Below are 26900 nucleotides of genomic sequence, written 5' to 3' on the forward strand. Positions count from 1 at the left end.
GTTAATTCTATTCTATTCTATTCTATTCTATTCTATTCTATTCTATTCTATTCTATTCTATTCTATTCTTTCTATTCCATTCCATTCCATTCCATTCCATTCCATTCCATTCCATTCCATTCCATTCCATTCCATTCCATTCCATTCCATTCTGCTCTGCTCTACTCTACTCTACTCTACTCTGCTCTACTCTACTCTACTCTACCCTATTCTATTGATTATATTATACAAGTCAGATATATGATAGGGAGTTTCCTAACTAAAATACAACTGAAGGGAAATCTCAGTCTAATCTGGATGAAAGTGTGGGTATTAAGAAGATGTACTGTTGGTTGGACTTGATGATCTTTGAGGTCTTTTCCAACCCTATTGATTCTATGATTCTGCTGCAACAGCTCCTAAGAGTTTCAAAAACATGGTGCAGAGAGCTGAAGGGTGCTGCTCATGTACACATTGTGAATAGCATTTTATCATTCCTTTAAACACACAGGCCACTACTGTTTCTTCTTTTGGTAGTATACACATAGTCTATATATGTAAACCCCCCCTGGAACAGTTGTAGTTTCCACCAGCAGTGAGATTTTAAATGCAGCTTTGTAGATGATATTTAGTGATTTAAAATGATTAAATGATTCACTGAGAAAGTTAAAACTCCTATAAGCATCAGCAAATGTACTGTTGACAACACCTCCCACTGCCCACCCTGAAAGCAGTTGCTGAGTTATCAAGAGCAGCTTGACAAAAGACCAGACAATTTACCAGGTTTGCTGTGTGGAGCATCTGGGGTATGAGCTGCTTTAGGTTTAAAAGGAGTATGTTGTGGTTCTTTAGGAGCTGAAAGAAAAGAGCTGGTGTAAGGATTTATACTCTTCAGAAATCAGAGAGATTTGCTGCACAGGCACTGCATGTCTCATGCATGCAAAGAAAAACAAGATCCTTGTATGACACTGAAACAAATTACTATCACATACATACAGGAACTTAAAAAGAACAGAAAATAATGAATGAAAACATCCATGGGAAATTGATCAAGTAAGCAAAATCTGGAGTCAGGCAACAAAGACTGAAAGGATGCAGAAAACTACAGCAGAGATGTTTCCATCTGTATTTCAGAGCTTGTAATTGAAATACCCGTGGCATGCTTGTCTCCTAGAAGCATCAAAGAAATGACAATGTGTGTGAGGGTGAAGGAAATTTTCCATGAAGGCAACAAAACAGCTAGGAATCTTTCAATACCTGGAACAGAGTAGAATTCCATTCAGTAAGCAGAAAAGAAAATAAGTGAAAACCCCAGACAGATGACTTGTGAAAACCAGCCTGATGATATATAGACGTCTGCTCAAGAAGCAGCAGGGGGAAAAGCAATGATCAACCCGAGGTAATGTCTTTACCTTTTGCTGCCTCTGGTTGTTCAAATGTAAATGTGGTAGGAGCTAAAACTTAAGAAAAAATAAGAATGTACACATGATTAGTGATAAGTACAAGGAAAATGGTAAAAGTAGTCCCTTTTACATGACTGACTTTCAAATTGGAACACATAATTACATGTGTATTGTTTCTTTTAGTCATTGACTGATGGAACTAGTGAATATATTCTTACTGAAGATGAAGGTTCAGCTGATGCTCTCAGAACCATCACCTGCTACAGAGGCTTGGAAGTTAACAAGTATGTAAATATTAATACTAGCCCTATTTGCAAGGGTCAAATTCCATTACTAGGGCACAGAAACCTGTGTGTGGTTTGAGTCACAGGTATTCAGATGCCCTCAAATATGGTTTCCTCTAAACCTCTTTTGACAGCCACAGAAGAGAGGCAATTTCTTTCAAAAAACATTTTTAGAGTGTTTGTATATTGTCTACCCTGATGTGGGCTACTAACACTGACAGCTATCATGTGGCTGAAAAGCATTGAAATCTCGCTACACCTAGACACCAGCTCATCAAAACTCATTAAAATAACAAATCAGCCCTGTCTTTATTTATTCATTCATCACTGGAAACATCTATTTGTTTGTAATATGAAGAGATGTGTACTCAACACTTCATTCATTGAGGAAAGACAACCCAAAATAAGCATGGACTACTGAAGCACAACAAAGCAACAGTGTATTTACCAGGCTTTGTGTGTGGTACATCTGGACTTGGTGATGCTCTGGGCTTGGGAGTGACTCGTTGGCTTTCTTTTGGAGCTGTGAAGATGAGCAAAGGTTTGAACATGTTATTGAGGATGATAATTCAACACAAATCTTGTGATTGACAAGACATCCATTTTCTGCAAAGAATTATGGGGGGTGGGTGTGGGGGTGTGTGCATTTGTTTTGATCTCTTCATTAGCAAACTTTCTTATCATGCAGTTTGAATGCATTCTGGCTTTACGATGAGTGTCCTGTGGAGATGCTTAGTGTTTTCCTTTGAGAAGGAAAACAGTGCTCATGGTTGTAACTAAGAGTTCTTTGCCCTGGAAATGAATCTTGATTGTATCAATTCTTACAATTTCACAACTGACTAATCTTCCCCAGAGGAGCCAGTTAATTAATTAAGCCAGCAACTTAATTGTGATGTGGTCAATACGTTTCTTCTTGAAGGGGCTTTGTGTCTAATTTCTTCATTGCCTGGCTGTTCCTATGAGGCTTTTGGCTCAGGAATAAATTGAAGTCCCATATCTGCCCATAGCAGTGCACACTTCTATATCAAGCTAATGTGAATGGGCTGCCCAGGGAGGTGGCGGAGTCGCCATCCCTGGAGGTGTTCAAAAAGGGATTGGACTTGGCACTTGAAGCCATGGTTTAGTTCGTCATGAGGTCTTGGGTGACATGCTGGACTTGATGAACTTTTTGGTCTTTTCCAACCTTATTGATTTTATGATTCTATGATTCTATTATTTTTTTAATCTTACTTCATTTTAGGAATTGCTTCTTTGATTTGAAAACAATCATAGAGCTTTCCTGTCAATACAATAAATATTCTGTTAGTGCAGACACTAAAGACAAAGTGACTGCTATGTTGTAGTTCGAATCGACTCACCACCCCTCTCAGCTTTATGGACAGAGCTTTCTACAAAGAAAACTGCTCTAGTTCTGAGAGTTCCCTTAGTTGTGCTTCTCAGATCTTTCATATTCCAAAAATCTGCTGCTCATTTAAACCAACTTTCCATTACCAAAAAAAACATCTCCATCAAAGCAGAAGAAACATGGGAATTTACCACTGATTTTCAAATGGACTGAACTATTCACAAATTTGGGGGATCAGCAAGGTACTGTAATTTTACACCAGTAAATGAGCAGCTAGAAAAGTATTGATACTCTGTCACAGTCTCTGGAAATTGAGGCAAACTTTCCTGTGTGCAAGGGCTCAAGACAAGTGCTAATCCCCACATTTCTACTATTGTACTAGTTATTGACATGCATAAATATCTAGCTGATTATCTTGTTTTGTGGCAGCTCTATTGCTGTTGCTGTCTACAACTCCCTGAAGGGAGGTTGTAGTCAGGTGGAGGTTGGTCTCTTCTCCCAGGAAATCAGCACCAGAAGTCTCAAGCTGCACAAGGGGAAGTTTAGGCTCGAGGTGAGGAGAAAGTTCTTCACAGAGAGAGTTCTTAGCCATTGGAATGTGCTGCCCAGGGAGGTGGTGGAGTCACCATCCCTGGAGGTGTTCAAGAAGGGATTGGATGTAGCACTTGGTGCCATGGTTTAGTAGTCATGAGGTCTGTGGTGACAGGTTGGACTTGATGATCTTTGAGGTCTCTTCCAACCTTATTGATTCTATGATTCTATAGCAAAAATTTGACCATGACAGTAAGACACAGGCTATTCAGACACTAAGCTGTACACCTTTAGAGAGACAGTTGGACAGTTTTCAAACTGAAAAACTTTCATACACTGAAGGGCAAAATATTGATAAACTTACTTGCTCTAGTTGGAGGAACATATGGACTGGGTGATGTTTTAGATTTGGGAGGCTTATGACGTGCATCTTTAGGAGCTGAAAGAAAAAATGTGGATTATATTAGACTAAAGTCAGTGTCTGCTACCACAGCAGTCAACAAAAACAGCACAAAGGTTTGCAATAAAGATGTTTTTTGGAAGTGATGCAAAACCAGAAGGTTTTTCTTTGAACAGAATCAGGCTACAGAGAAAAGAAACGTCATTAGAAAGCGTGTGATGGAATTTCTAGTTCTGTTTAAGAAGAGGACTGAAAACAAAACCCAAACAGCAAAAGAAGAAGAAAACAAAATGAGTAGCTTGAAATACAAGGACATCACTGCTCTGTGATGGAAGTTGTACAGGAATCATACTCAGTACCAGATTCAAATGATAGCCAAATGGGTCTGGAGTCATATAACCAAGAGATCATTGAAGTGATTCTGCTGTGATAGTGGAACTGAGTGAAACAGATATTGCTCAGACCTCTATGAAGGATTGAATTTCATTTGGTAAAACTGGAAGGGAAGGGAAGCACAGAAAAAAAACCAAACCAAACCTTGCAGCATTCAGCTCTGCTCTTCCAAACCATACAACTAAAACAGTGTCAGTTCTGCAGTATGACTGAGAACATGTGAGTTAGGATCCTGTTCTGATCTGCTCTCTGCCTCTTATCATTAAATACTGAAGGAAATTGCCCTGTGTTATGCACACAGCAACTTGAAAGGAAAAAGGATCTTCCTCAATTGTTTTGTAGAATAAAGGAAAAGAGACAGAGAATCTTGACTGTTAAATTATGAAGACATGTACAAAGAAAGGTGACAAACCTTTTGCAGGTTTGTTCATGATTTGTGTTGAAGAGGAAAGAGAACATGACTATTGAAAGACAATATGACTATTCAAGTAAGAAAATATCATTACCTACTGTTGACTTTGGTTTCTCAGTTCCAAATGTAATTGGTTCCAGAACTGTATTAGTGTGATAAAAAACAAAAAACACAAACCCAACTATTACCAAGAGCAATCCAAGCATTCCAATCACTACTTCCAGAAAGATCATACCATCCCTGTGACAGCCAATGACAGATGGTCAATCCCTCCTTGAAACTCAGTGCATGTGAGGATACTCACATATGCCACTCAGAGTTGCCCCCAGTTCAAGGCACTGATCTATCACAGAACAGAGCCCAGACAGGAAGCTGAAGCTTTTGCAATAAGCCATGAAGAATTTGTGGGTGGCTTTTCATCTTCAGCTGTGTACACTTCCCTAACTTATTCCAAGATTTTGATTCAAACAATAGGTGCAGACTTACAGGGGAGAAAAGGAAATGTGCTTGTCATCTTTCTGCCCCTTTATCCAACAGTACCATCTAATACTGCATATACCTTGGACACACATACTGGGTTTGGCTGGGATAGAGTTTATTTTCTTCAGAGCAGCCCCTGTGGTACTCTGCTTTAGATTTGTGATCAAAACAGTGTTGATAACACTTATGTTTTAGCTATTGCTGAATAGTGCTTGTTACAGGATCATGGACTTGTTTTTCACTCTGCCCCCAAGCAAGCAGGCTGGGGGTGGGCAAGATGCAGCTGAACCAAACTGACCAAAGGGATATTCAACCTCACATGATGTCAAATGTCATGCTTAGAAACAAAACTGAGGTCTGTCTTTCCAAAGTACCCATTGCTTCTAGACTGCCATTGATCTTCTGGTGGGATACGGTGAAGAGTTGCCTTTGTAGTACTAGTTCCCCACCCCCTTTACTTGTTAAACTATGGGGGATTTTGTTTGTTTGTTTGTTTGTTTGTTTGTTTGTTTTCCTCTGTTTTGCTCTTCTGATTGACTCCCCCAGTGCACTGCAAGGTAGAGTGAGCAAGTGCCTAGTGGGTGCTTGGATGCTGGCTGGGGTCAACACATGAGAGTAACTCAAGCTGTTACTAGTGTCAGTTGTAAAACTTTTTCCCTCCATCCTTACTTAGCCCAGAGGTAATTATCTCTATACCAAGCTGTGTAAACAATATTGCAGAATATATCACACATTCTTAAATCTCTGAGCAGCATTAGGATGTTGCAAATGTGAACTGAAAATTATAAATGAATAACTGTGCCTGGGAAAGAGAAAAACATGTACACAATTTGAGAAACAGAGAAAAAAATCCCTTCCTCTTTGCAATGACATCCCTCCTTTTCACCTTTACTTCCCCAAAACTCTAACAAATTCACACTGGAATACCCATTTTTACTGACAACTGCATAGAAAATGCCCACTGCTGTGGTGACTTCAAGTGTAAAAAAGAACTGAAGATACAGATCTTAAACTTACCTGGCTGCTTATGAATTTTGTGCCGCAAGATGTGATGCCAGATTTTATCCTTTAAGGGATGCTCCAAACTATACACCCACCACACCAAGGAATGCATATGAATCTGAAGTTCCACTGATCACAGTAGAATTCATAAGGAACACTTTTCAATGTTATAAGATGAAGGACCAATGTACTTACAAGGTTTGGTTTGTGGCACCTCTGAGCTTGGGGATGTTCTGGGTTTGAAGGGAGCACGCTGTGTTTCTTTTGGAACTGAAATATAGATAGATAGATAGATATATAAAGTAACAATAAAGATCTGTCAAGAACTGAGACTGACAGATGGCATAACATTAAGGATGAACACATGCCTTTGTGACCCTCTGGAAACACAAAAAGCTCACATGAGTAAGGGAAAAGTATGAATGTCTGGTACACAAAGAAATAATGCTGATGGAGAATCGCTGTAACAAGATAACATAAAGCAAGGCCAGTATGGATCAGATCAGCATTAGTGTAAACCATGAAGCAGCACATGACACAAACTGAGTACAGAGAAATATGATAAAAATTAGATTGTGGTGCTTCCCTCCACTATACAGAGCATTTTTGTGTGGGGAACAAAACCCAAACAAGATGATTGTGAATTGTTAATGTAAAATCACCAAAAGGCTTACAGCAAGACTAAATGTCACAGCAAAAAATATTCTGACAGTGGAGCAGAATGAAGATGAACTTGTGAAATAAGAAGAAAGCACACTTTCTTCTTAGAGTATATAGTAATAAAGAAGGTGAATGTGATGGTCTCTGTAGGTAAAACTGTTACCTATTGTTGGTTTTACTCGATCACTTCTATGTGTTATAGAGTCCATGACTATATCAGAAACAAAACATAAATGCTGTTATGAAAATTAAAGGGAGTAACTCCACTTACAGTTAGTATTTCCTGTCTAATAACTGCATTTTGAATTCTATACTATGTGTGCTGCCTCATAAAAAACCTGTTACCTTACATGAAAGCTCTGAGAAATCAGTGTAATCCGAAACACAATGTGAGCTTACTTATCCTGTGGGCTTCAGTGAGATATTCAAATATGTATCACTGCTTTATTCAGAAAAAGGGATTTTAGGGACACAAATCTCTTCACTTTCTGGTGTAGGTCAAATATAGTTTGGCCTGCATCTGGTTTAGGTTGGATATTAAGAAAAACTCCCTTTCTGAATGAGTGGACAGACATCAGAATAGGTTGACTAGGGACATGGTGGGTCAACATCCCTGGAGGTGTTCATAAGATCTGTAGACATGGCACTTTGGGACATGGATTAACAGCTATGGAGGTGTTAGGCTGATGGTTGGACTTGATGTTCTTAGGGGTATTTTCCAACCAAAACAATTCTATCATAAACAATTGGAATCAGAGACAACTTTGCTCCTTTTTTTAAGATGTTTTATCTTGTTAAAGAACATTACAGTGTGCTGTATTGCATGACTCCCTCAGCCTCTCCTCATAGGCTTGTGCTGGAGACCTCTCCCCAGCCTCGTTGCCCTTCTCTGGACACGTTCAAGTGTCTCAATATTCATCTTAAATTGAGGGGCTCAGAACTGGACACAATGATTATTAAGGCTAATAAATATTTGTATTTATAAACAAATAGAGACTATGCACTGGGTAATTTACTCATTCATGCAGAAAATAATAATGTTATGAAATGAAATACCTGGGATTTAAGAGGGAAGTGTATTTATTCTAACAGTGGGAAGCAAGGTGGGAAAAAAATTGTACAACTTAACTAGTCATAATACATTCATTGATCAGTATTTGCTTTCATTATCATTGTAATCTGAGTTTAGCAAATATATTCTCATCCTACTGCCATGAAGTAGCAGAGATTCACTGGTTTTGCATGATGAAAAACACTTAGGGAACATTCCCCCTGAACATGGCAAATAGATCACTGAAGGCATCACAGAACAGAACTGTTGTCGGACAAGAGGGGACATGGGTCCCAGGAACACCTGTGCAATTCAGGCCTTGAAGAATTCTCTGTTGATAATATACTGGCGGAGAGGAGATGTGAGAAAGTGCTGATTGCTTGGTATGCTGAAGTCCAGCTGCCCCTGAGATGGGAGGCAAGCAAGATAAGGAGGAGGCGAGATCTGGGAAAGAGAGCAATTAGGCCGGATAGAAGAATTCCACAGAGTTGTGAAAACAATGATGTAACCTTTTAGAGAGCAACCAATAGTATGTTGCCAAGTGGGCATAATTATAGCAAACTGTATAAAAGATGTGTCTGATGCTCAATAAAGTGGAATCCGCTGATCAAATTGGTCGTTAAAGCGGCCCCCTTCTTGCAGTACAGAACCCCTTCATGTTTTAACTGGCTTACATAACTAAGCAGCTGCTCAGAAATAAGTTTCAATTCAATATAAACTGTAACAGAAATAATCACATAAAGTAGTTTACCATCTTTGGCTTGTGGGCTGTGAGGTTTGGGTGGAGTTTTAGGTTTAGAAGGAACACGTTGTGTCTCCTTTGGAGCTGAAAGAGAAAATAGAGGTGGTAAGTTGGTTAAATTGCACAGGGATTAGCCTCTGATATCAAGCTGAACACACAAGCACAGAAACTTCACACCTGCAACAGAGAAAAAAAATGGCTGTATAGAAAGTAGGAAAGAAAGTCAGGTAATGCTCATCCTGTGTTTATGACAACCTAAGCAAGAGAGTGGAATTTTAGTCAGTTTTGAGCTCAAGTTTTAATTTCTCTTTAATTATGAAGCAGGGATAAGCACACACAAGCATAATTATGAGTGAAGTGATTCAGAGCTGCCAGCATCATTTTCTGGAAACAAAAAAAAAAAGGGGGGGAATTTTCCAGCTGTGAAGAGAGCAATATGCCCAAATGTCATGAATGCCAAGCAAGAGAGTTACCTAGAAGAAAAATGACATTCAATGAAACAATTGTAAAGCATCAGGTGATTAGCTTTAGTGCTGCTCTCTGTGATGAGGAAACAAACATGACACCTTGCCAAGCGAATACCATTACCTATCGTTGACCTTGGTGGTTCAATTCTAAGTGTAATAGGCTCCAAGACTGCAACAGAAATGGTGTGACAAAGTAAGTATGCAAAGTGCTTTAAAAAAGATGTTAAATGACTCCAGTGATAAGTATAAAAGCAGGGGCTAAAAATGCTCCACAATATGCATATCTTCAAACTGGCTTTTACCTTTTTAAACCACGGACAATTGAACATCCTAATAACACCAATTCAAGAAGAAAAATTAGAGTTGTGCTAAACTGATGGCAACAGAAGCAAAAAGATGTTAACAGAAAACTGTGAACCTTAGAACAAGCCAGCCACAAAGATTAACTTAGAGATATAGAAGAATGTCAAGAGACTCCAAAATGCTGCTTGCTGCTCCTTGGAAATAGCACGCTGATCATGACAAATCAGTTGAGTTCTTCCTCTAAGGTGAACAGAGGACTGAAAAGCTGCCTTTGGGTACAGCTACAAAAAAACCACCCCTGTCTCTGATGAAGCCTCTTAATTTTTTCTCATTATACTCTATTATCATTTGGATCACAACAAAAATAAACAACCACAACCTTTTCCTCCTTGAAACCAATACCAAAGTGGACGGAAAGAAGAATGAAAGAAATCACAATCTTGAATTATAAAATGATATAGCTTACCAAAAATTTCTGGCAGTATAGAAAATATATTAAATATTCATTGATAATTTTTCCCTTCTTAAAGCAGTAACAACAGAAGTAACTTATACAGACATACAGACCTAAAAATAGGAACTTTTCTATAGTCTGTGCTCTCTTATCTCACAAATTCTCTTAGACTTCTGCCTGCTTTAAAGATGGGATTTACAATAGGTAAAACTTTGTAGTTAATGTTTCTCTATTAGAGTATTTCTTGCTATTAAGATTCACAAAATTCCAAGTCTTAACATTGCTGCAGATGGAGGGGGGGAAGCCAAAACAACCAATATGAACTTCTTTCTGTCACTGATGGCTAGATGCTGTATGGAAACTTAAACTAGTTACTAATCTTTCTAACCTGCCCATGACAAATCTCTCTTTGCATTTCATTCAGGCTCATCAGTTACTTTCAAAGTTCAAATTCAAATGATTTTTTCCATATGCCACACATTTCTAATTCCAGGTTGCCTTTGACAAATCAGGGAATTCTTCAGGGAAAAAAAAATTAATCAATGATTCAAAGCTAAATTAAATTCATTGTTGGGTCTGTAAATTGTTTTCTGAAGCAATTTGGTTTCTCTCCTCTGGGGAAAAAAAAAAAAAAGTTGAAGTTTTGTCACTTTTTCACTTTCCACAAGACTCACAGCACACAATTTCAACAGAAGTGCCCTAACAGGTTTGGATTGAGGTGTTTCAGTCTTAGCAGACGATTTGGGCTTCAAATGTGTTGATTGTGATTTTTGATGCAGGAAAAACACTGGTTTATAAGAGCCAGTATTTACACTAAGAGTAAATGTTGTTTCTCAGAAGAATCAGATTCTCATTAAGCAATGAAAGCAATAAAGTCCAGGAAATGATCCTCAGTTTGTAGCAATGAATAACTACAGAAAGAAATAATGGTGCTATGGGTTTCATGCATGAAATATTGGATATGAACAAAACAAGCAGACAGAGCCTTTGAAGAAAGGGATAACCAAAGACTTGAATGCTTCTCTTCTCAAAATTAACTTCTAAGAGTTTAACCAAAAGCCAAAGAAAAGAGAGCTAAGGAAAAGAATGCTAAGGAAGCATTGTCATCCAATGTTGACCTTGGCAAACCAAGGTCATTAGAAGAGTTTTGAGAGTGCTTTATAAAGTAGAACTTACTGGTCGGAAACCGTCAATCTAAGTGATTTCTCGCTAGTTCACCCAAACTAATTGTTTCCATTTAATCACATAATTTAAGCACAGGCAAATCTATCCTCATCCTGGAAAGTGTTATGTATGTAATTGGCTTCATCTGGGTTTTAAAGAGCAAAGCTAAACCTCTGAAAACATCTTAAAGGACAATGTGCAGGGTAAATGCAAAGAGTGACTCATATCTTCTTATGAATTTGATATGATACTTCGGGACTCACTTCAGAGAACACCTTTTTTCCTTAGCTGATGAACTGATGAAGCACATCAGCAAACTGTATCAAAAATGGTAACTATTATTACTTGATACAAAATTTACTCTCACTAAAACTAGAATGACTTAATTTTTTCTTAAACTAAACACAAGTTTCCATGGATCAATTGAAAAGATGCAGCATTTTTCATAGCTTTGAGAAATGGTCCAGCAATGTTAACTTATATGCAACAAAGAGCTCCCCTTTCTATACAAATTGTTCAGTAGTTTGTAGTTTTCAATTAAGTTTGTAGTTTTCAATTAAGATTAAGTATATTTCATTAAAATCTTTATTGCAATTATTCTTATTCTCTTCCCCCCCACCCCCCCCCCCCCCCCAGTCTCATTCAAGCTTCTAATCAGCTACCTTTGAAATAATATCCCATGTAAGCAAGATGCCTAGAGGAAATGGTGTTATCAGCTGCACATATTATCATGAGACCAATGAAAAGATGAATGACTAAATGAATGACTAAAGGTGACTTGTAATCATTACCCTCTGCAGACTTTGGCAGTTCATATATGTAGAGACTTCTAGTAGTGACTGACGCCGGAGTGGTTGCTGTTGGAACAAAGAGAGTTTCTTAAGAGAATTACAGGTGCATCTCTATCTATTTCTCAATGCCTGGTGGAGCTCAGCAGCTCTTGCTTCCCAAAATCCATCTCCTCATCACTCTTCAAACAGAACACTGAGTAAGTAATACATTCACTGAAAGTTCTTAAGCAACAGTTACTACCCAGTGTGACTTTTGCTGCTCTTTGGAAATATAAGGTCCATTTACGCTGCAGGAGCACCTCTGGCAGAGATACTTTATGAGTCATCCTGTTTTCCTGACATTTTTTTTTCTTGCTGTAGACAACTGAAAGAATAAAAGTCCAGATAAATCACCCCCAACCCCCCTTGGCTAAATCTTTCTATTGAATTTTCTGAGCTTCTTCCACAGTGATACAAAGATGAGATGTGAAAGATCTGAGGTGTAAATAATTGCAAAGTGACAGAAAGTAGGGTTGAAGATCTTGGTATGTTATCTAGTGCTACAGCACACTAGATAGTCAAGTCAAAAAGCTTCCATCTCTACCCAGAGTAGTTCATGAGGTTTGAAAGGAAAAAACTCCAAATACTCTGAAAAAAATATCACAGTATCACAGAATGACCAAGGTTGGAAGAGACCTCAAAGATCATCAACTCTAACCTGTCACCACAGACCCCATGACTATGAAGAACTTTGAAGACAAAGGCAGTAGGACTTTATCTATATTAACATGACTTTAACACTGGAGTAATTTTCATTCCTAAATATATCTACAGTCATTAAGCAATCAGTGTGTTTATCCAAATCCTCAAACTTTACCTCACTTATTTCCTCTGCTTTGACTCTTCTCAGCTTGTGGTTTATTATCTATACCACCTGGTGTTTTCTTTCTTTAAGATGTTAAGTTTTGGGCCCCTCTGGTAGCCATTTGTTTTTGGCCCATATAAATATTAATTAATATATGTACTATATATATATATATATATATAATTAATAGATGTATAATTTACATTTCACACAGATTTTTCTGGATAAAATGAAAAGGTTGGAGATGGACTTCTAAGAAAGCTGGTGAGAGGACAATAAGGTTGGCAGGAAATAAAATGCCTGTAATTTCCCCTGACCTTTTTTCCCCTGAAAGCAGAGCCTCTAAAAACCCTCCCAGACGAAATAAGAGAATTTTGAGGTAAAAGTTACTCTTGGTATTACTGAACAATTATTGTGTTGTAAGCATCAAGAAGCCAGGTGACTTTGAAGTAAACAGTAGGAAAGACATCAAGTTATCAGGCAGAGTTTTCACAGACTAAGAAGCCACATTTCTCTGGCATGACTACTTCAGAAGCCACATGTTTAGAAGTCCTTTCTGGGCCCTCATAGTCCTGATATAAGACAGAAAGGACTGTGAAAGGACCAGCTACATGTACGGACCAATCTAACACTACTTTGTCTTAATTTCAGCCCTGTACTACTCAGACTGCAAATGTACAAAGAGTAGGTGGTTGAGACCCTCTTCTACAACAGGTAAGTTCTGTTCATTTGTTGGTAAAACAGTTGTGCAGGTCTTTTGCAGAAGTATCACATCCCCCCACTGGAAATGCATGGATGCACATGAAGGACATTTTGTACTAGAAGCACAGGAGAGTGTGAGTTATGATGCTTCCACAGGGAACTTTTTATGCAATTACCCAAATACCAAGGAAAACAAAGCTGTAAACTTTCCTTAGAATGTGTAGTTGGTTGGATGGGAGGGAAAAAAAAACCAGAAGTAGTTTTTTCTTTACTCCACTGTAAAATGCAAATACTTAACTAGAAATGATACAAAAGCCTTAAGAGTGGGAGCCAAGATTAGCTTTCAGAAATTCTACTTGCCGGACAGTTGGTCATTAATAAATAAATCAAGCATCACTTTGGTACATATTCATCATTATTTCAACTCACTGTTAAGGAAAGGTAAAATCCACTGTCAAGACATAAGTTTCTAATTTAATCTAAACTCCCAAGTGACACAGGAATGCACAGGAGATCCTGCTCTTCATCTGTTTTACCACCTACCCAATAAAACCAGGTTATCCCCAAGCACTGCTTATTTTATGACTCAACTAATGATTACTGAACAAGAACGTCATCAGAACAAATGCCAAATGCACAAATACTTACTCACAGGAAGATCATTACAAGCTTAATTATGATTTAAAAGTGATTGTTAGGTTTCTGTCTGATTGATCACTGAAATTATCAACAGGGAAAGGGCAAACAAAAGGCATGAGGACAAATTCAGGATCAAGCCACCTTCTTTGTAGTTATATAGAAACTTGTGACATAAGCATTCATTGGGGAAACATCAACAAACAGTGTTGATCTTGGCAGTCCAAGTGTGTAAAACTATTCTGTGTAAATTTCTAAATGAGTTGGGCTTTATATCTATCATCTCAAAAAAGCCCATGCAGGATTCAGATTTACATTCAGATATATACATCTACAGCAGAGACAAATGTGAGCGTTCTGGTAATATAATACAGGATTTCCTACACTAAAAACATAGTAGGAGCTGTAAGCACCATGAGAAACTAATTATGCACCATTCTGAGACAGTTCCAAGTCATAAATGCCATTTAGTTAACAACTTTCTCAAGGAATTATTGGATCTGAAGAGAGTCATTCTGTTTATGAGCAAAAAAAAATCATTTGCAGAGAATCTGAAAAGAATGTGGTAATATTGCCTGATCTCTTTCAGGATTAAACCATTATGCAATTTTAAACATTCTAACTTCATTATAAACCATATAACATTGCTAATGTTTTTGGTAATAAACTTTCCAGGTTCCTTTTATTTTCTGACATATACCACCCACTTAATTTAACCCTGGTAGGAAGGTGCCATTTCATTTGCCATCATAAAATGTGCCTTTCCTAAATCCCAGAGCAGGATTTCACTTATTTCCACAGTGTTAGGTCTGTCAAAGGAAATCCTGTGGTTCTATGCAAGACGCTGTAACCATCACCAAACAGGAGATTTTGTGTTTCCTAGATCTTGTGCTCAGCTAAGTTGGAGAACACTTTAACTTGAAATGGCAAGCAGTCGGGAAAACAATTTGGTTTGATGTCAGGCCACGTGACTTGGTGATTGGTCTACTGAACTTAAAAGCTTTCTTATTTTGCTTCAAATTTGTTTGGTTCAATGCTTCCCAAAGAACAGAACTCCCCTCAGTGCCCATCTTTCTCACAATTAAGTGCTGAACTTCACCCACAATAAACTAAAGTATAGTATGAACTTTATAACAAGTATTTGCCGCGGAAGTTAGTTACCAGGTTTTTTTTGTGGCTTTTTGGGTCTCTTAGATGGTCTAGGTTTAGGTGCAGGTGGTGTGAGTGTGGCTTCTTTAGGAGCTGAAAGAAATATACTGGATTGTAAGATTATCCTTTCCATTGTGTCACACAGAAATCACATACTTCAAGCCTGAAATGAAGCAATGAATCCCTACTGGAGGAAAAAAAGCAAAAGGTGAAAGTGGATTCACTAAGAAGGCTTTTCAAAAATCTTCCTAAGACTTCACTAGCTCAGCAAAATGTCTGCTGGTTCTTCACTGTAGAAGTCAGTATGCAAATTTATAGTATGCAATCATAGCTTACAATCACATCAAAATGTTCCTTTCACTGTGTTAGCAAATTCATTTTTGCAACATACCCACGAGGTCAAAGAATAATAATAGTCTTTATCCTTTGGAACTCCAGCTTGATTTGAAGCCATTAAAAGCCACATGCAGAATAAAATATGTAAAAATGCATTCAATTTTCAACCCAGTGTGGAAATTGCTGGTAGGCAGCTGGAAAAACATGAATCAATAATAAAAGATGGAATTGCTTCATAACTCAGTTCTGTTAATAAGATAGAAGTGGCAGCGTGTAAAAAATTAAGAGCAACCAGTCCTATATAGTATTATTTTTGTTTGCTTTGGAGGTGCATGGGCTGAAACTGTAATCAGCTTTGACTGTTAATCTGACATCAGGTGAAGTTTAAGGTGAAATCACATCAAAGTGTTCCTTTCTTTATGTTAGCAAATTCATTTTTGCAAGATGCCCAAGAGGTCAAAGAATAACAATGGTCTTTATCCTTTGGAACTCCAGCTTGATTTGAAGCCATTAAAAGCCACATGCAGAATAAAATAGGTAAAGGCAATTGCTGGTAGGCAGCTGGAAAAACATGAATCAATAATGAAAGATGGAATTGCTTTTCAAGTGTAGTAACTCAATGATGTTAACAAAATAGAAGTAGCATGGTGTAAATGATGGTAAAAAATTAAGGGAAATCAGTCCTATATGTTATTATTTGTTTTGCTTTGGAGGTGCAAGGGCTGAAACTGTAATTAGCTAACAATGACTGTGAATCTGACATCAGGTACAGTTTAAGGTGAAATTCAGGTAGCACAGTCAGTAAGTTGGTTAATTTGTATAAAGCAGTGCTATGTGACACGTACAACATTTAGACAAGGAAAAGCATGTGACATTTATAGGTAGAAAAGTGAAATAAGATGTATGAAGTGACTGAGGAGTGTTTCTCAAGCCAAAATGACATTCAGAAAGATTTATAAAAGAAGAGTAGAAATGAACACATTCACCTAGTGCCAAAGAAATTCTTCACTGAGAGTTCTGGGATAAATGTCCACAATGCTTAACCATGCACTTGGCCTTACAGTATTTTTTCCAGTAGGTCTCTGATGGTTTTCTGAGAGAATAGTGTGTTGGTGTAGAAAAACTCCCAACAAAATGGAAGACAATTCTGATCCCCACTGTAGAACTAGTGTAGTATAGAGCTAGTAAAACCATGTCAATAAAATCCCAACTTACTCTTTTTCTCTTAGTTTAGAAAGATGTATTCCTGAATGCTGATTTCCTAACTTCTTTCCTCTCTCAGAGAAACTGATTATTAATAATAAAATCTAGGGGGATGAAGTAACAGACTACAAACTGTGACTTGGAGTGCAAAGGAGAGTGACCAGGAGCTACAGAAAAATGTATTACCTAGCGTTGCATGTGGTTGTTCAACAGTCTGAGTTGTTTTAGGCTCCAAAAGTGGTGGCTTAGGGGCTAGAAAAGAAAAATTCAAGTGTAGGAGAACAGATGAGTAGATGTATCAACAGTAAGCCAAAAATGTTATCATTCCAGCAGTTCAGGGAGCTTGTTTTGAAATAGATTAGATAAGCATGCAACTAAATTTGGTGCTCATGGTTGTGTGTGAGAAATTTCTTCTAAGGCTCCTTCCCTGCGTTTATGATCTCAGGACATTTTTAATCCATTGCTTGATTCAATCAACAAATACATTTATGTTATGGGACAACAGTGGGAAAGGACAGATGAGGGCTTTGAAACAGAGACTGCAGTCCACAACAAATACTAGAGAACCTACAGGAACATTCAAAAGGCCAAAATCTTGCTGAAAATCCTCAATCAGAGCCTGCAGTTAACTGTAAAACATGTATAAGACATTAAAGGCAATTCTTGCTTTCCCCTGACCTTCTCGTTTGCAAGATGTGAGAACAAAAACATTGTTAGGGCTCTAATAATGCATGCTGTAGTTATTGGTATTTGCATAATTAAAGGAGACAAATTCACCTCCCTTAATCTTAAATCAGAAGAAAATGAGTAGAGAGATCTATTTAATTTTCTTTTTACAATCCAAAAGCAGAAAATAAGAAAGACACAACATGATAATAATATCCCACAGTCAAAACCTGAATCTCCTCTGTATGTGGAAACTTTCTGTTCTGCACTGAGAAAGAGGTCTGATTTCCACTAAAATGGCAACCCTTTCCATTCAGTTCCCTGCAGGAGGACTCATTGATTGGGTGAATAGCACTTTTAATCAATGAACTCCTGTGACAAGCAAAGGTGCCACCTTTGCCATAGTATATCTGCATGAAAGTGGGAAATGAGGACTGGTAAAAGAGACTACAGAAGACATAATCATATATAGTGTTTGTACAAAAAGACCCTGTGCCACCAAGAAGAAGATTTTTATCCCTTCCAATCCTTTAAAAACAGAGAACTGATGAAGTTAGGCTTCTCTTATCCCAGACATTTATCCAATGAATTTGTTCAGAATAATCCTCTGTCTTCCTTTGTACACCCAATAGTGATTTATGTCTATTTTTCTACTTTTCTGCTCAAAATCTGCAGCTAAATTTTAAAGGCACGGCCTGAATCATAGAATCAATAAGGTTGACCTCAAAGATCATCAAGTCCAACCTGTCACCCAGCAACTCATGACTACTAAACCATGGCTTCAAGTGCCACTTCCAATCCCCTCTGGAACACCTCCAGGGATGGTGACTCCACCACCTCCCTGGGCAGCACATTCCAATGGCTAACAACTCTCTCTGGGAAGAACTTTCTCCTCACCTCGACCTAAACTTCTCCTGACACAGCTTGAGACTGTGTCCTCTTGTTCTGGAGCTGGTTGCCTGGGAGAATAGACCAACCCCCTCTTGGCTACAACATCAGGTAGTTGTAGACAGCAATAAGCTCTCCCCTGAGCCTTCTCTTCTCCTAGCTAAACAATCCCAGCTCCCTCAGCCTCTCCTCCTTTTTATTAGGCAACTTCAAATGACTGGTTTTAGACCAAGTTAGTCAAGAGGCTCATGTATGGCATAGGTTCTGTCCTTTTTAGAAGGTTTTGCTTCGTGAACATATGTCTCAGCATCCCAGCTTCTAAAAATGGTGTACACAATTACCAGGTTTTGCGTGCTGTACTTCTGGGGCAACAGATGGCTTCGGTTTAGAAGGAATAAGTGGAATTTCTTTTGGAGCTGAAAGAAAGAGCTCAGTTTGCAATTAAAAATTGTTTAACAAGTGTTTCCCACAACAAACAGCACATGCCACAAGTCTATTTCGAGGAAGAATCAGCTCAGTATGGAGTGTCAAAGCTGTCTGATGGAATCATGTGGAATGGAGATGATACGGAAATGTTGTGCCTTGGTGAGAATGAGATTCTATGCCTCCAAAACAGTATTTCCACTATGAAGGTTCTGCATATCAAAGACAACACATGCATGTGCATGAGAGTGAGAGATAAACAGTGCACTCTGATAACAGGAAGATGGAGTTTTTCATGCAAGAGGAAAGTTTTACTTCTCTGAGGACAGTAAAACCATCCTGAACCATGTTCTCATACAAGGACATGTCAAGTGGAATCAAGTCTCATGGCAACAGAAGAACAGGACTCTCAAACCAGGGAAAAGAATAATGATTATGCACGTGAAATGGTGTGCTGCAAGAAATGAGGTCATATGGGATGAAGTGATTAAAACAAACACGGAGTTTTTCACTGGGTGAAAACCACATTACCTAATGTTACCCTTGGCCACTGAAAAGGATGAGAAGTTTTAGGTATGAGTGTTTCCAGAGAGGATTCACTTGTTGCTGTTGGAAGAAACGGTGACAGTCATGAGGGAGCAAAGGGCTGGTGGAAGACACCCCTCCTTCATCAGCAAAACCAACTCTGTTTTTACAAGGACAACAAATGTCTCACTAATGCTTAGTATGCAAACTACACAGAGCTTCAGTGACTATAAACCAACACATTTGTGAGGTGTGGAAATGCTGGACATTTATTTCCTGCTGCCTTCCCTGAAACTGATCTCAATCTCAACCACTCCCAAGTAGGATTTTAAGTGGAATATTTGAACCTTTTTGATTTTTAGTTTGTTAGTCAGATGTTAAAACCACACAAAATTTGTAGTATAAAGCTAAGTATTGATACACCTGTGGTTTCAGTCAAAAAAAAGAAAAAGCATCTCTGATTGTTTACCAATTTTATACACTCTTAGTGTTTTTGAGAAGGCTACAGCAGTAGAATGCATTCTATTGCATACATTGCAGGATGTTCCTCAGCACTACTGGACAATAAAGAGCTTTCTTAATTATCTATATGGTATATTTCTCAAAACATTGAAGGTGTGACTATGAGTAGTCATATGAGTAGTATGAGAAACCACCAATTTCAACCATGAACTGCAATCTAAATTAACAATTCAGATGTTATGGTTCTAAACCTAATGTGGACTGAAACTGAAGATTCCTAGTGTACTCATTTCAGTGAGTTTTACAGTATCACAGTATAACTTAGGTTGGAAAGGACCTCGAGGATCATCGAGTCCAACCTATCAACACAGACCCCATGACTAGACCATGGCACCAAGTGCCACGTCCAATCTCCTCTTGAACGCCTCCAGGGATGGTGACTCCACCACCTCCCTGGGCAACCCGTTCCAATGATGAACGACTCGCTCGGTGAAGAACTTCCTCCTCACCTCGAGTCTAAACCTCCCCTGGCGCAGCTTGAGACTGTGTCCCCTTGTTCTGGTGCTGGTTGCCTGGGAGAAGAGACCAACCCCTTCCCAGCCACAACCACCCCTCAGGTAGTTGTAGAGGGCAATGAGGTCTCCCCTGAGCCTCCTCTTCTCCAGGCTAAACAATCCCAGCTCCCTCAGCCTCTCCTCATAGGGCTGTGTTCAAGGCCTCTCCCCAGCCTTGTTGCCCTTCTCTGGACATGTTCAAGTGTTTCAATGTCCTTCTTAAACTGAGGGGCCCAGAACTGGACACAATACTCAAGGTGCATATTCTAGGAGCATGTTCTGGGGTTAGAGATTATTGTACCTGGTTCAGCATCTGCTGTTTCAGGTTTACTAGGTGTCACAGGGCTTGGAAGAACAGGTTGAATGCCACTGTAAACTATATATGAAAAAAAAAGGATTAAAAAAAAAGTCACAGTATCTATGATTATTAATTCTAGACATAGCTGGGTTTTTGCCTTACAGGAAAAAACTATGTTATATGTTTTATGTTACATATTATATTTTATAACCTGCCTATTCTGCATTGCAGAGGTCCACCCACAATAAGCATAACCTCCCATGACAGTAAAACAGTGCTGTTTTATAATGAGAGTTGAAGCTACTGGTTAAAATGACAACTGAAGCTAAAGTGTCAGCCAGCCAAAGGTAGCATGACTTCAGATATAATATAAAGATAATGATTCCATGATGATGATGATGATGATGATGATGATAATAATAATAAAAAGAATGGAATGGAATGGAATGGAATGGAATGGAATGGAATGGAATGGAATGGAAAGAATAGAATAGAATAGAATAGAATAGAATAGAATAGAATAGAATAGAATAGAATTAAGTCCAGCCAAATGTACATCTCCTTAATACCCACACTTTCATCCAGATTAGACTGAGAATTCCCTTCAGTTGTATTTTAGTTAGGAAAGTCCCTATCATATATCTGACTTGTATAATATAATCTATTAAAGAGAAGAGAAGAGAAGAGAAGAGAAGAGAAGAGAAGAGAAGAGAAGAGAAGAGAAGAGAAGAGAAGAGAAGAGAAGAGAAGAGAAGAGAAGAGAAGAGAAGAGAAGAGAAGAGAAGAGAAGAGAAGAGAAGAGAAGAGAAGAGAAGAGAAGAGAAGAGAAGAGAAGAGAAGAGAAGAGAAGAGAAGAGAAGAGAAGAGAAGAGAAGAGAAGAGAAGAGAAGAGAAGAGAATTAACCAGATTGGAAAAGACCTTCAAGATCATCAAGCCCAACCTATCACCCAACATCATCTAATCAACTAAACCATGGCACCAAGAGCCCTGTCTCTTCCTAAACACCTCCAGTGATCATCATAATATATGCTAGAACAATTTTTAACACTATGGTCACAAGCATTCCCCAAAAAAGGCATACAATTATGATCTGCAAAACTAAAAAACCCACCAAAACCTAGCAAATCTATTCTATTCTATTCTATTCTATTCTATTCTATTCTATTCTATTCTATTCTATTCTATTCTATTCTATTCTATTCTATTCTATTCTATTCTATTCTATTCTTCTAGTCTAGTCTAGTCTAGTATTCTATTCTAGTCTAGTCTAGTCTAGTCTATTCATCTCATATATCTGTAAAAAGACAAGTATGGCAGTTGACCAAAATATCTGGGAATAACAGGATTTCCAACTTAGTTATCAAACTGACAAAGTGATTGAATGGAAAGGCTAATGCATTACTATTACCCAGAGTTGTTGTTAGCCCGTGGGGTGTTCTGGAAAGGGGAAGCATGGATTTTTCCAGGTCGGCTGAACTCGTAACTGCAGAAAAATGTAAATAACCCTGAGAGACAGATTGGTGTTGGTGCAGAAATAGAGATGGGAGGGGGGGGGGGGAAATAATAATAATTTTTTTAACTGATAAAAATTAAGATAGTTTGGCATTGTTTTGAGAGATGCCAACACCACTATAATACAGACTCTCAAGATTTCCAACTTAAAAAGGAATGAACACCTCAGTTGAAAAAAAATCATGTGTGCCTAACAGACACACCATGGCTGAAACTGCAGTTCCCCTAATAGCAGAAAAAGCTACAGGAGCCAAATAATTTGTGCAGATGTAGCATCAAAAAAACCCCCTGTGCTTTTGAATTCACCTGCAGCTACAGAAAGAGACCCCCACATATTAAATATAGGCTAATAATACAAGCAGGTCTATCTCTGGCCAACATTTTGGTTGCTTCAGTTTAACAGATGGCAGTATTTTGAGTTAGAGGTTTTACACATCATGCAACCTGTCATTTTAATTAAATTGTGGTTGTTCATGTGATTGATACAACATAAATTAACACAATGTGTGTGGCATACTAAAGAGCCAGAAGGTGAGAGAGAAAATTCAAAGCGATACTGCTGAAAAATATGGTCAGGTTTAGGAGGTTTCTTTTTCGGATCTCTTGCACAAACCTATCTTAATACAAACATGATTTTAATCTTGGATAGCTGTGACCCTAATAAGAGAAGTTCCAAAGTGAAATAATAACATAACTTGGACAAACAAAGGAAAGCAAAACAAAAAACCCAACCCAACCAACCAAATAAACAAATAAAACCCCAACAAAACAAACAACCCAAACCCCAAACCGGTCCCAACAAACCACCTGGTAACTGAGAAAACTGCAAAACAGTCCTCATGGTATTGCTAGCAAAAAAATTGCCCCTGGGTAAATGACCAAATCAAAAATATATGTTGTAATTGACAATTACTCCATTTAGTTAGTGGTCTTTACAACCAACAATTTAAAAGCACTCATATGAATGTTGATTCCTGAGGGTTTGTTTATTTGATCCTATGCCACAGGATATTATAAAGGAGTCACATAGCTTAATTACCAAATACTGCAAATAAAATTCACATAGCACCAAGCAATTAGACCAAACAGCCTGTAACTGTAACATCCTTGACGCAAAATATCCAATCCTAGGTTATGTAAGTATCAGGAACACAATTTACCAGCCTCTGGTTTTGATATTTCTGCAGATGCAGATGTTTGGAATGGGAAAGTAACATGATGAGAATCCACTGAAGCTGGAAAATAAAACAAAACAAATTCTTTTTGGCCTCATCTCAATCTATAGACTGAAAAGGTTCCAAACCAGGGACCTCAGAAAGGAAAAAAGCCTCAAATGTGGATGGAATGGATTTACTGGTATGTGAATGCGTGAAGAAGCACTGGTGAAGACAATGACAAAGCCGTTGTAAGGTATACAAGAAAGATTAATAGACATCAAACAAAAGAATGGAAGAATAAGAAAAAATAAGAAAAAAACTAAGTAAAAATTCTGAAAGGCAAAGAAAAACTTGTTTATGCCTTACAGAATAACATGTGACATAGAAAACCTCAACTGGAATACACTATTTAAAAGCAGAAGTAACAGAGGCAAGATGTGCCTAAAACCTTAATTTGACCTCAAAAGTAACAGTGGAGCAGAATGCTCCCACTTCCAGGTAATGACAATGTAAAGGTGTGGGCAGGTGCTTCCAGCCTCCTAGGAAGTCAGTAGAGAAGCAACCAGAGGCAACATCCTTGGACCAGGAAATCCTGGTGGGCAGCTGAACTGCAGTGCTGTCCTCTTGTGCCAACCCAGAGGGAGTTTGTCTGTTACAAAAGCTGTTGGGTTTGAACATGTCAGGAGAAAGGAAGACAAGGTACCAAAACATAAAGAAGCAGGAGGAAGGCAGCTGAAGGCAAGGCGAGATGATGGATTCTCTGTGCAAGCTGTCCCTCAGTCCTTATGAAAACGCTCATGAGCAATGGAAAAGCATGGGATCAAATAACAGGACCACGGAACCATAGTGATGAGTGCTTCAGCAAGCCAAGCTGCACCAAAAAGTCTTCATACTCTCCATGGAAGATGACAAGGGTGCCAGATGGATTGGGATGGGAGGCATGATGGAGAGCAAGAGAGAGAGGAGGGAAGGCAGCAAGAAGATATTTTGCTAGTTACCCATCACAGTTTGCTGGGTGGTCAGGGGGGGAGCGGTGGTGGACTTGCGCCTTGGTCTTCGAGTAGCTAAGATCAAAGACAAAAACCCCCTTCAGGTCCTCAGACAGGCTGTTGTCACCTGGGTGGTGTCAAGACAGAACTACAAACACAGAGATGTGGCCCCACTCATGGCAGGCTTCCATGTCCCAGCATCACTCTCCAGAGGAGCATGATGCTGTCTTTCAGCTGGTGATGGAAGAAATAGAGACCTGAAAGCTCAGCAAAGGCAGCAGGAAGCCTGCAAATGCAGTGATTTCTAAAACACAGCCTTGAGGGACCAACCACATCACGGACACACTTCTCAGGACATCAGAACATCAGAGGACAGGCTGATGGCTGCAGAGAAAAGCATTGCCCAGGTGATCATCAGAGGAAGGGAATCCCTGGCTATTTACCCTTCACAGGCCTCTTGGTTTCCACGGAAGCAGCTGAGGTGGGCTCCGGGTGCAGTCTCTTGGTTGCTACGGTCAGACAGGGAAAGGATCTTGTGATTCACACACATCGAGTCTTGTCACAGCAGCTCAAGCAACCCTGGTTCCCAACACTTGAGAGGTCTGTCTATAGGCTAATACATCCCTTCTGCTGCAAATACCTTGTGTCTCAGTGACCAAATCTGCAGGAAATTTTCTTGCAGTAACTTCAACTTATACAATCCTCATAGAAACACCATAGACAAGTGTTGCTCTACCAGCACAAAAATGGCTAAAAGGCCACTTGACTAAAGCACTGAAGTTTGCTTGAAAGATGCTCAAAACCATGGAAGAAGTATGGCCTATTTCTATGGGCAGAGTCCTTGATATTAAGAACCCTCACAACTAATGAATATTGGGGGACGAGTTGTAAGAAATCAAAGTTGCCTGATTCTTTACATCAAGAGAGGAGGCTGTAAGAGTTCTGAGAGAACATGCTGCAGAGAGCAGTAAAGTCACACTTGTCTACCTGACAAAAGCCTTCCATCTAATGAAGATAGTTTGATTTGACTGGAATCACATTGGAAACAACAGTGTTCTCAACTTTAAAAGGACACAACAACACTGGGTTTGTGTAGAGGCAGGGTAACTGTCAGCACCACCCACAGAGTAGTAATAGCTGCACAATGTTTGTGTTCAGTGTGTATTCTGTGACAGAGAAGAGCCAAGGCTTTGCTCAGTTTATTTGGGATGAGAAACTGAAAGAACACTGACCAAAGGTTAGCAATTAACAGTTGGTTTGCTGTAATTAACTAATCTCCAGATGACAAAAAATGTTAGCAATTGTTTAGTCACATGTGCTTCACTGCTGTCACATTCCTTCCTTTGAGAATAATTGTAATTATGACACTCCCAAAATCAAAAGAGATCAACAACTTCCACTCATCTGCTGTGTTCTGCCCCACCCTTCCTCCCCACTACCCTTCAGGAATACCAAAGTACCCTCAAAGAACCAGATCCCATAGGATCATTTAACTGAGACTTCAATGGCTGGACACTGGCAATTATTACAAATAACACAAGGCCTCCAACTACAAATGAGAGACCACTGCAAGCAGCATCAAAAAGCCAGGAGAAATAGCAAGCCTTGGAATAGCACTACTTAGACATCAAGAAAGATCAAGGATTGGAGATAAAACAAATGCCATTTACCAGTCTCTTGCTCTGGCATAACTGCAGATGTAGATGTTTGGGGAGTTGAAGTAACATGAAGAAAATCATGTGATGCTGAAAGAAAAATTGTGGCTTATTACTTGGAAGCTACAGGAACCATCACACCACAGCATCATCTGCAATTAGGGATGGGATGGTTTAGTGTCCCAGTAATAATGAACTGAAGATACATCAAAATGTTTCCTGAAAAAGGAGAATAATAAAACCAGAAAGCTGTTAACAGTCAAAGATGTGTAAAACCACAGAGGCATGCTGTAAAAAAATGAAGTGGAATGCAACAAATAGAATGGGAAAACATTTCCATGAGTTAAGAAGCACTATCAGGAAGTAAAAGCTCAAGAACACTGGGTAAAGAGGGGCACAAAGAAAGCAAATTCATGAGATGATGATATTGAAATGTAGACAATTAACAAAAAATGGGCAAAAGTAGAAGACCAAAGAAATGATCCAGATAACAGTACCAGATAAGGAAAGAGATAAAAGAGTCCTTAACACAGCCAAAAGTTTATGTTCTATTATAATACATATATTTGATTTCTACTTTGTGAAATCAAGAATGAAAGTCTAATTCTTGACAAAATGCAGCACAAGAAATGGAGCTTCCCTTGAAAGGCCCCTCAAGTACATAACAAATCTTAGTTGATATGCAGGCAGGACTGCTGCAAGGCCATAATGTCACAAAACATCCCATGACATTGAATACTTTCCATTACATTTTGAACTTGCACTCAACTTCAGGTCTGTATGCTTAACGCACCTGCTCATGTATTGTTTGTTACCCCATGGGCCAAAGCACACTGCCAGGCCACAACATTGGTCCTGCACACCTTCACACATGAAAGAATCCAGCAGCATCAGCATCTCCACCCAATAACACCAATTGTCATATCCAAGGCCTTCAGCAAATATGGCTTTTTGCATACAGCTGATTTGAACCTTGAAGAAACATGCAGGTATTCACCCAAAGCTGCAAAGATTCCTAAAACCTTAATGTGACCTCAAA

At 38.8% G+C, this 26900-nt stretch overlaps 1 protein-coding gene across 12 annotated transcripts in view; it reads right to left on the reverse strand.

Moving 5' to 3' along the window:
* The window catches only part of ABI3BP (ABI family member 3 binding protein), a 155852-nt gene that overhangs the window by 47947 nt on the left and 81005 nt on the right, over nt 1–26900 (reverse strand). For 4 of the 12 annotated variants that reach the window (XM_068160688.1, XM_068160687.1, XM_068160685.1 and 1 more), the window contains 20 exons: nt 25877–25951; nt 24650–24715; nt 24216–24281; nt 23221–23295; nt 21957–22031; nt 20551–20625; nt 19240–19314; nt 18627–18701; nt 16918–16983; nt 15205–15285; nt 11862–11927; nt 9271–9318; nt 8692–8766; nt 7053–7100; nt 6425–6499; nt 4842–4889; nt 3907–3981; nt 2115–2189; nt 1392–1439; nt 760–834 (listed from right to left, as the gene is read on the reverse strand). In XM_068160688.1, coding sequence (XP_068016789.1) covers nt 760–834; nt 1392–1439; nt 2115–2189; nt 3907–3981; nt 4842–4889; nt 6425–6499; nt 7053–7100; nt 8692–8766; nt 9271–9318; nt 11862–11927; nt 15205–15285; nt 16918–16983; nt 18627–18701; nt 19240–19314; nt 20551–20625; nt 21957–22031; nt 23221–23295; nt 24216–24281; nt 24650–24715; nt 25877–25951 — 1362 coding nt within the window. The remainder of the gene's footprint in view (nt 1–759; nt 835–1391; nt 1440–2114; nt 2190–3906; nt 3982–4841; nt 4890–6424; nt 6500–7052; nt 7101–8691; nt 8767–9270; nt 9319–11861; nt 11928–15204; nt 15286–16917; nt 16984–18626; nt 18702–19239; nt 19315–20550; nt 20626–21956; nt 22032–23220; nt 23296–24215; nt 24282–24649; nt 24716–25876; nt 25952–26900) is intronic. The other 8 variants (XM_068160696.1, XM_068160695.1, XM_068160689.1 and 5 more) reach the window with 7 other exon arrangements.

This window comes from Melanerpes formicivorus, unplaced genomic scaffold, assembly GCF_026170545.1.
Source record: "Melanerpes formicivorus ecotype bairdi unplaced genomic scaffold, bMelFor1.0.p_v2 SCAF_51, whole genome shotgun sequence".
NCBI classification, from domain to species: domain Eukaryota; kingdom Metazoa; phylum Chordata; class Aves; order Piciformes; family Picidae; genus Melanerpes; species Melanerpes formicivorus.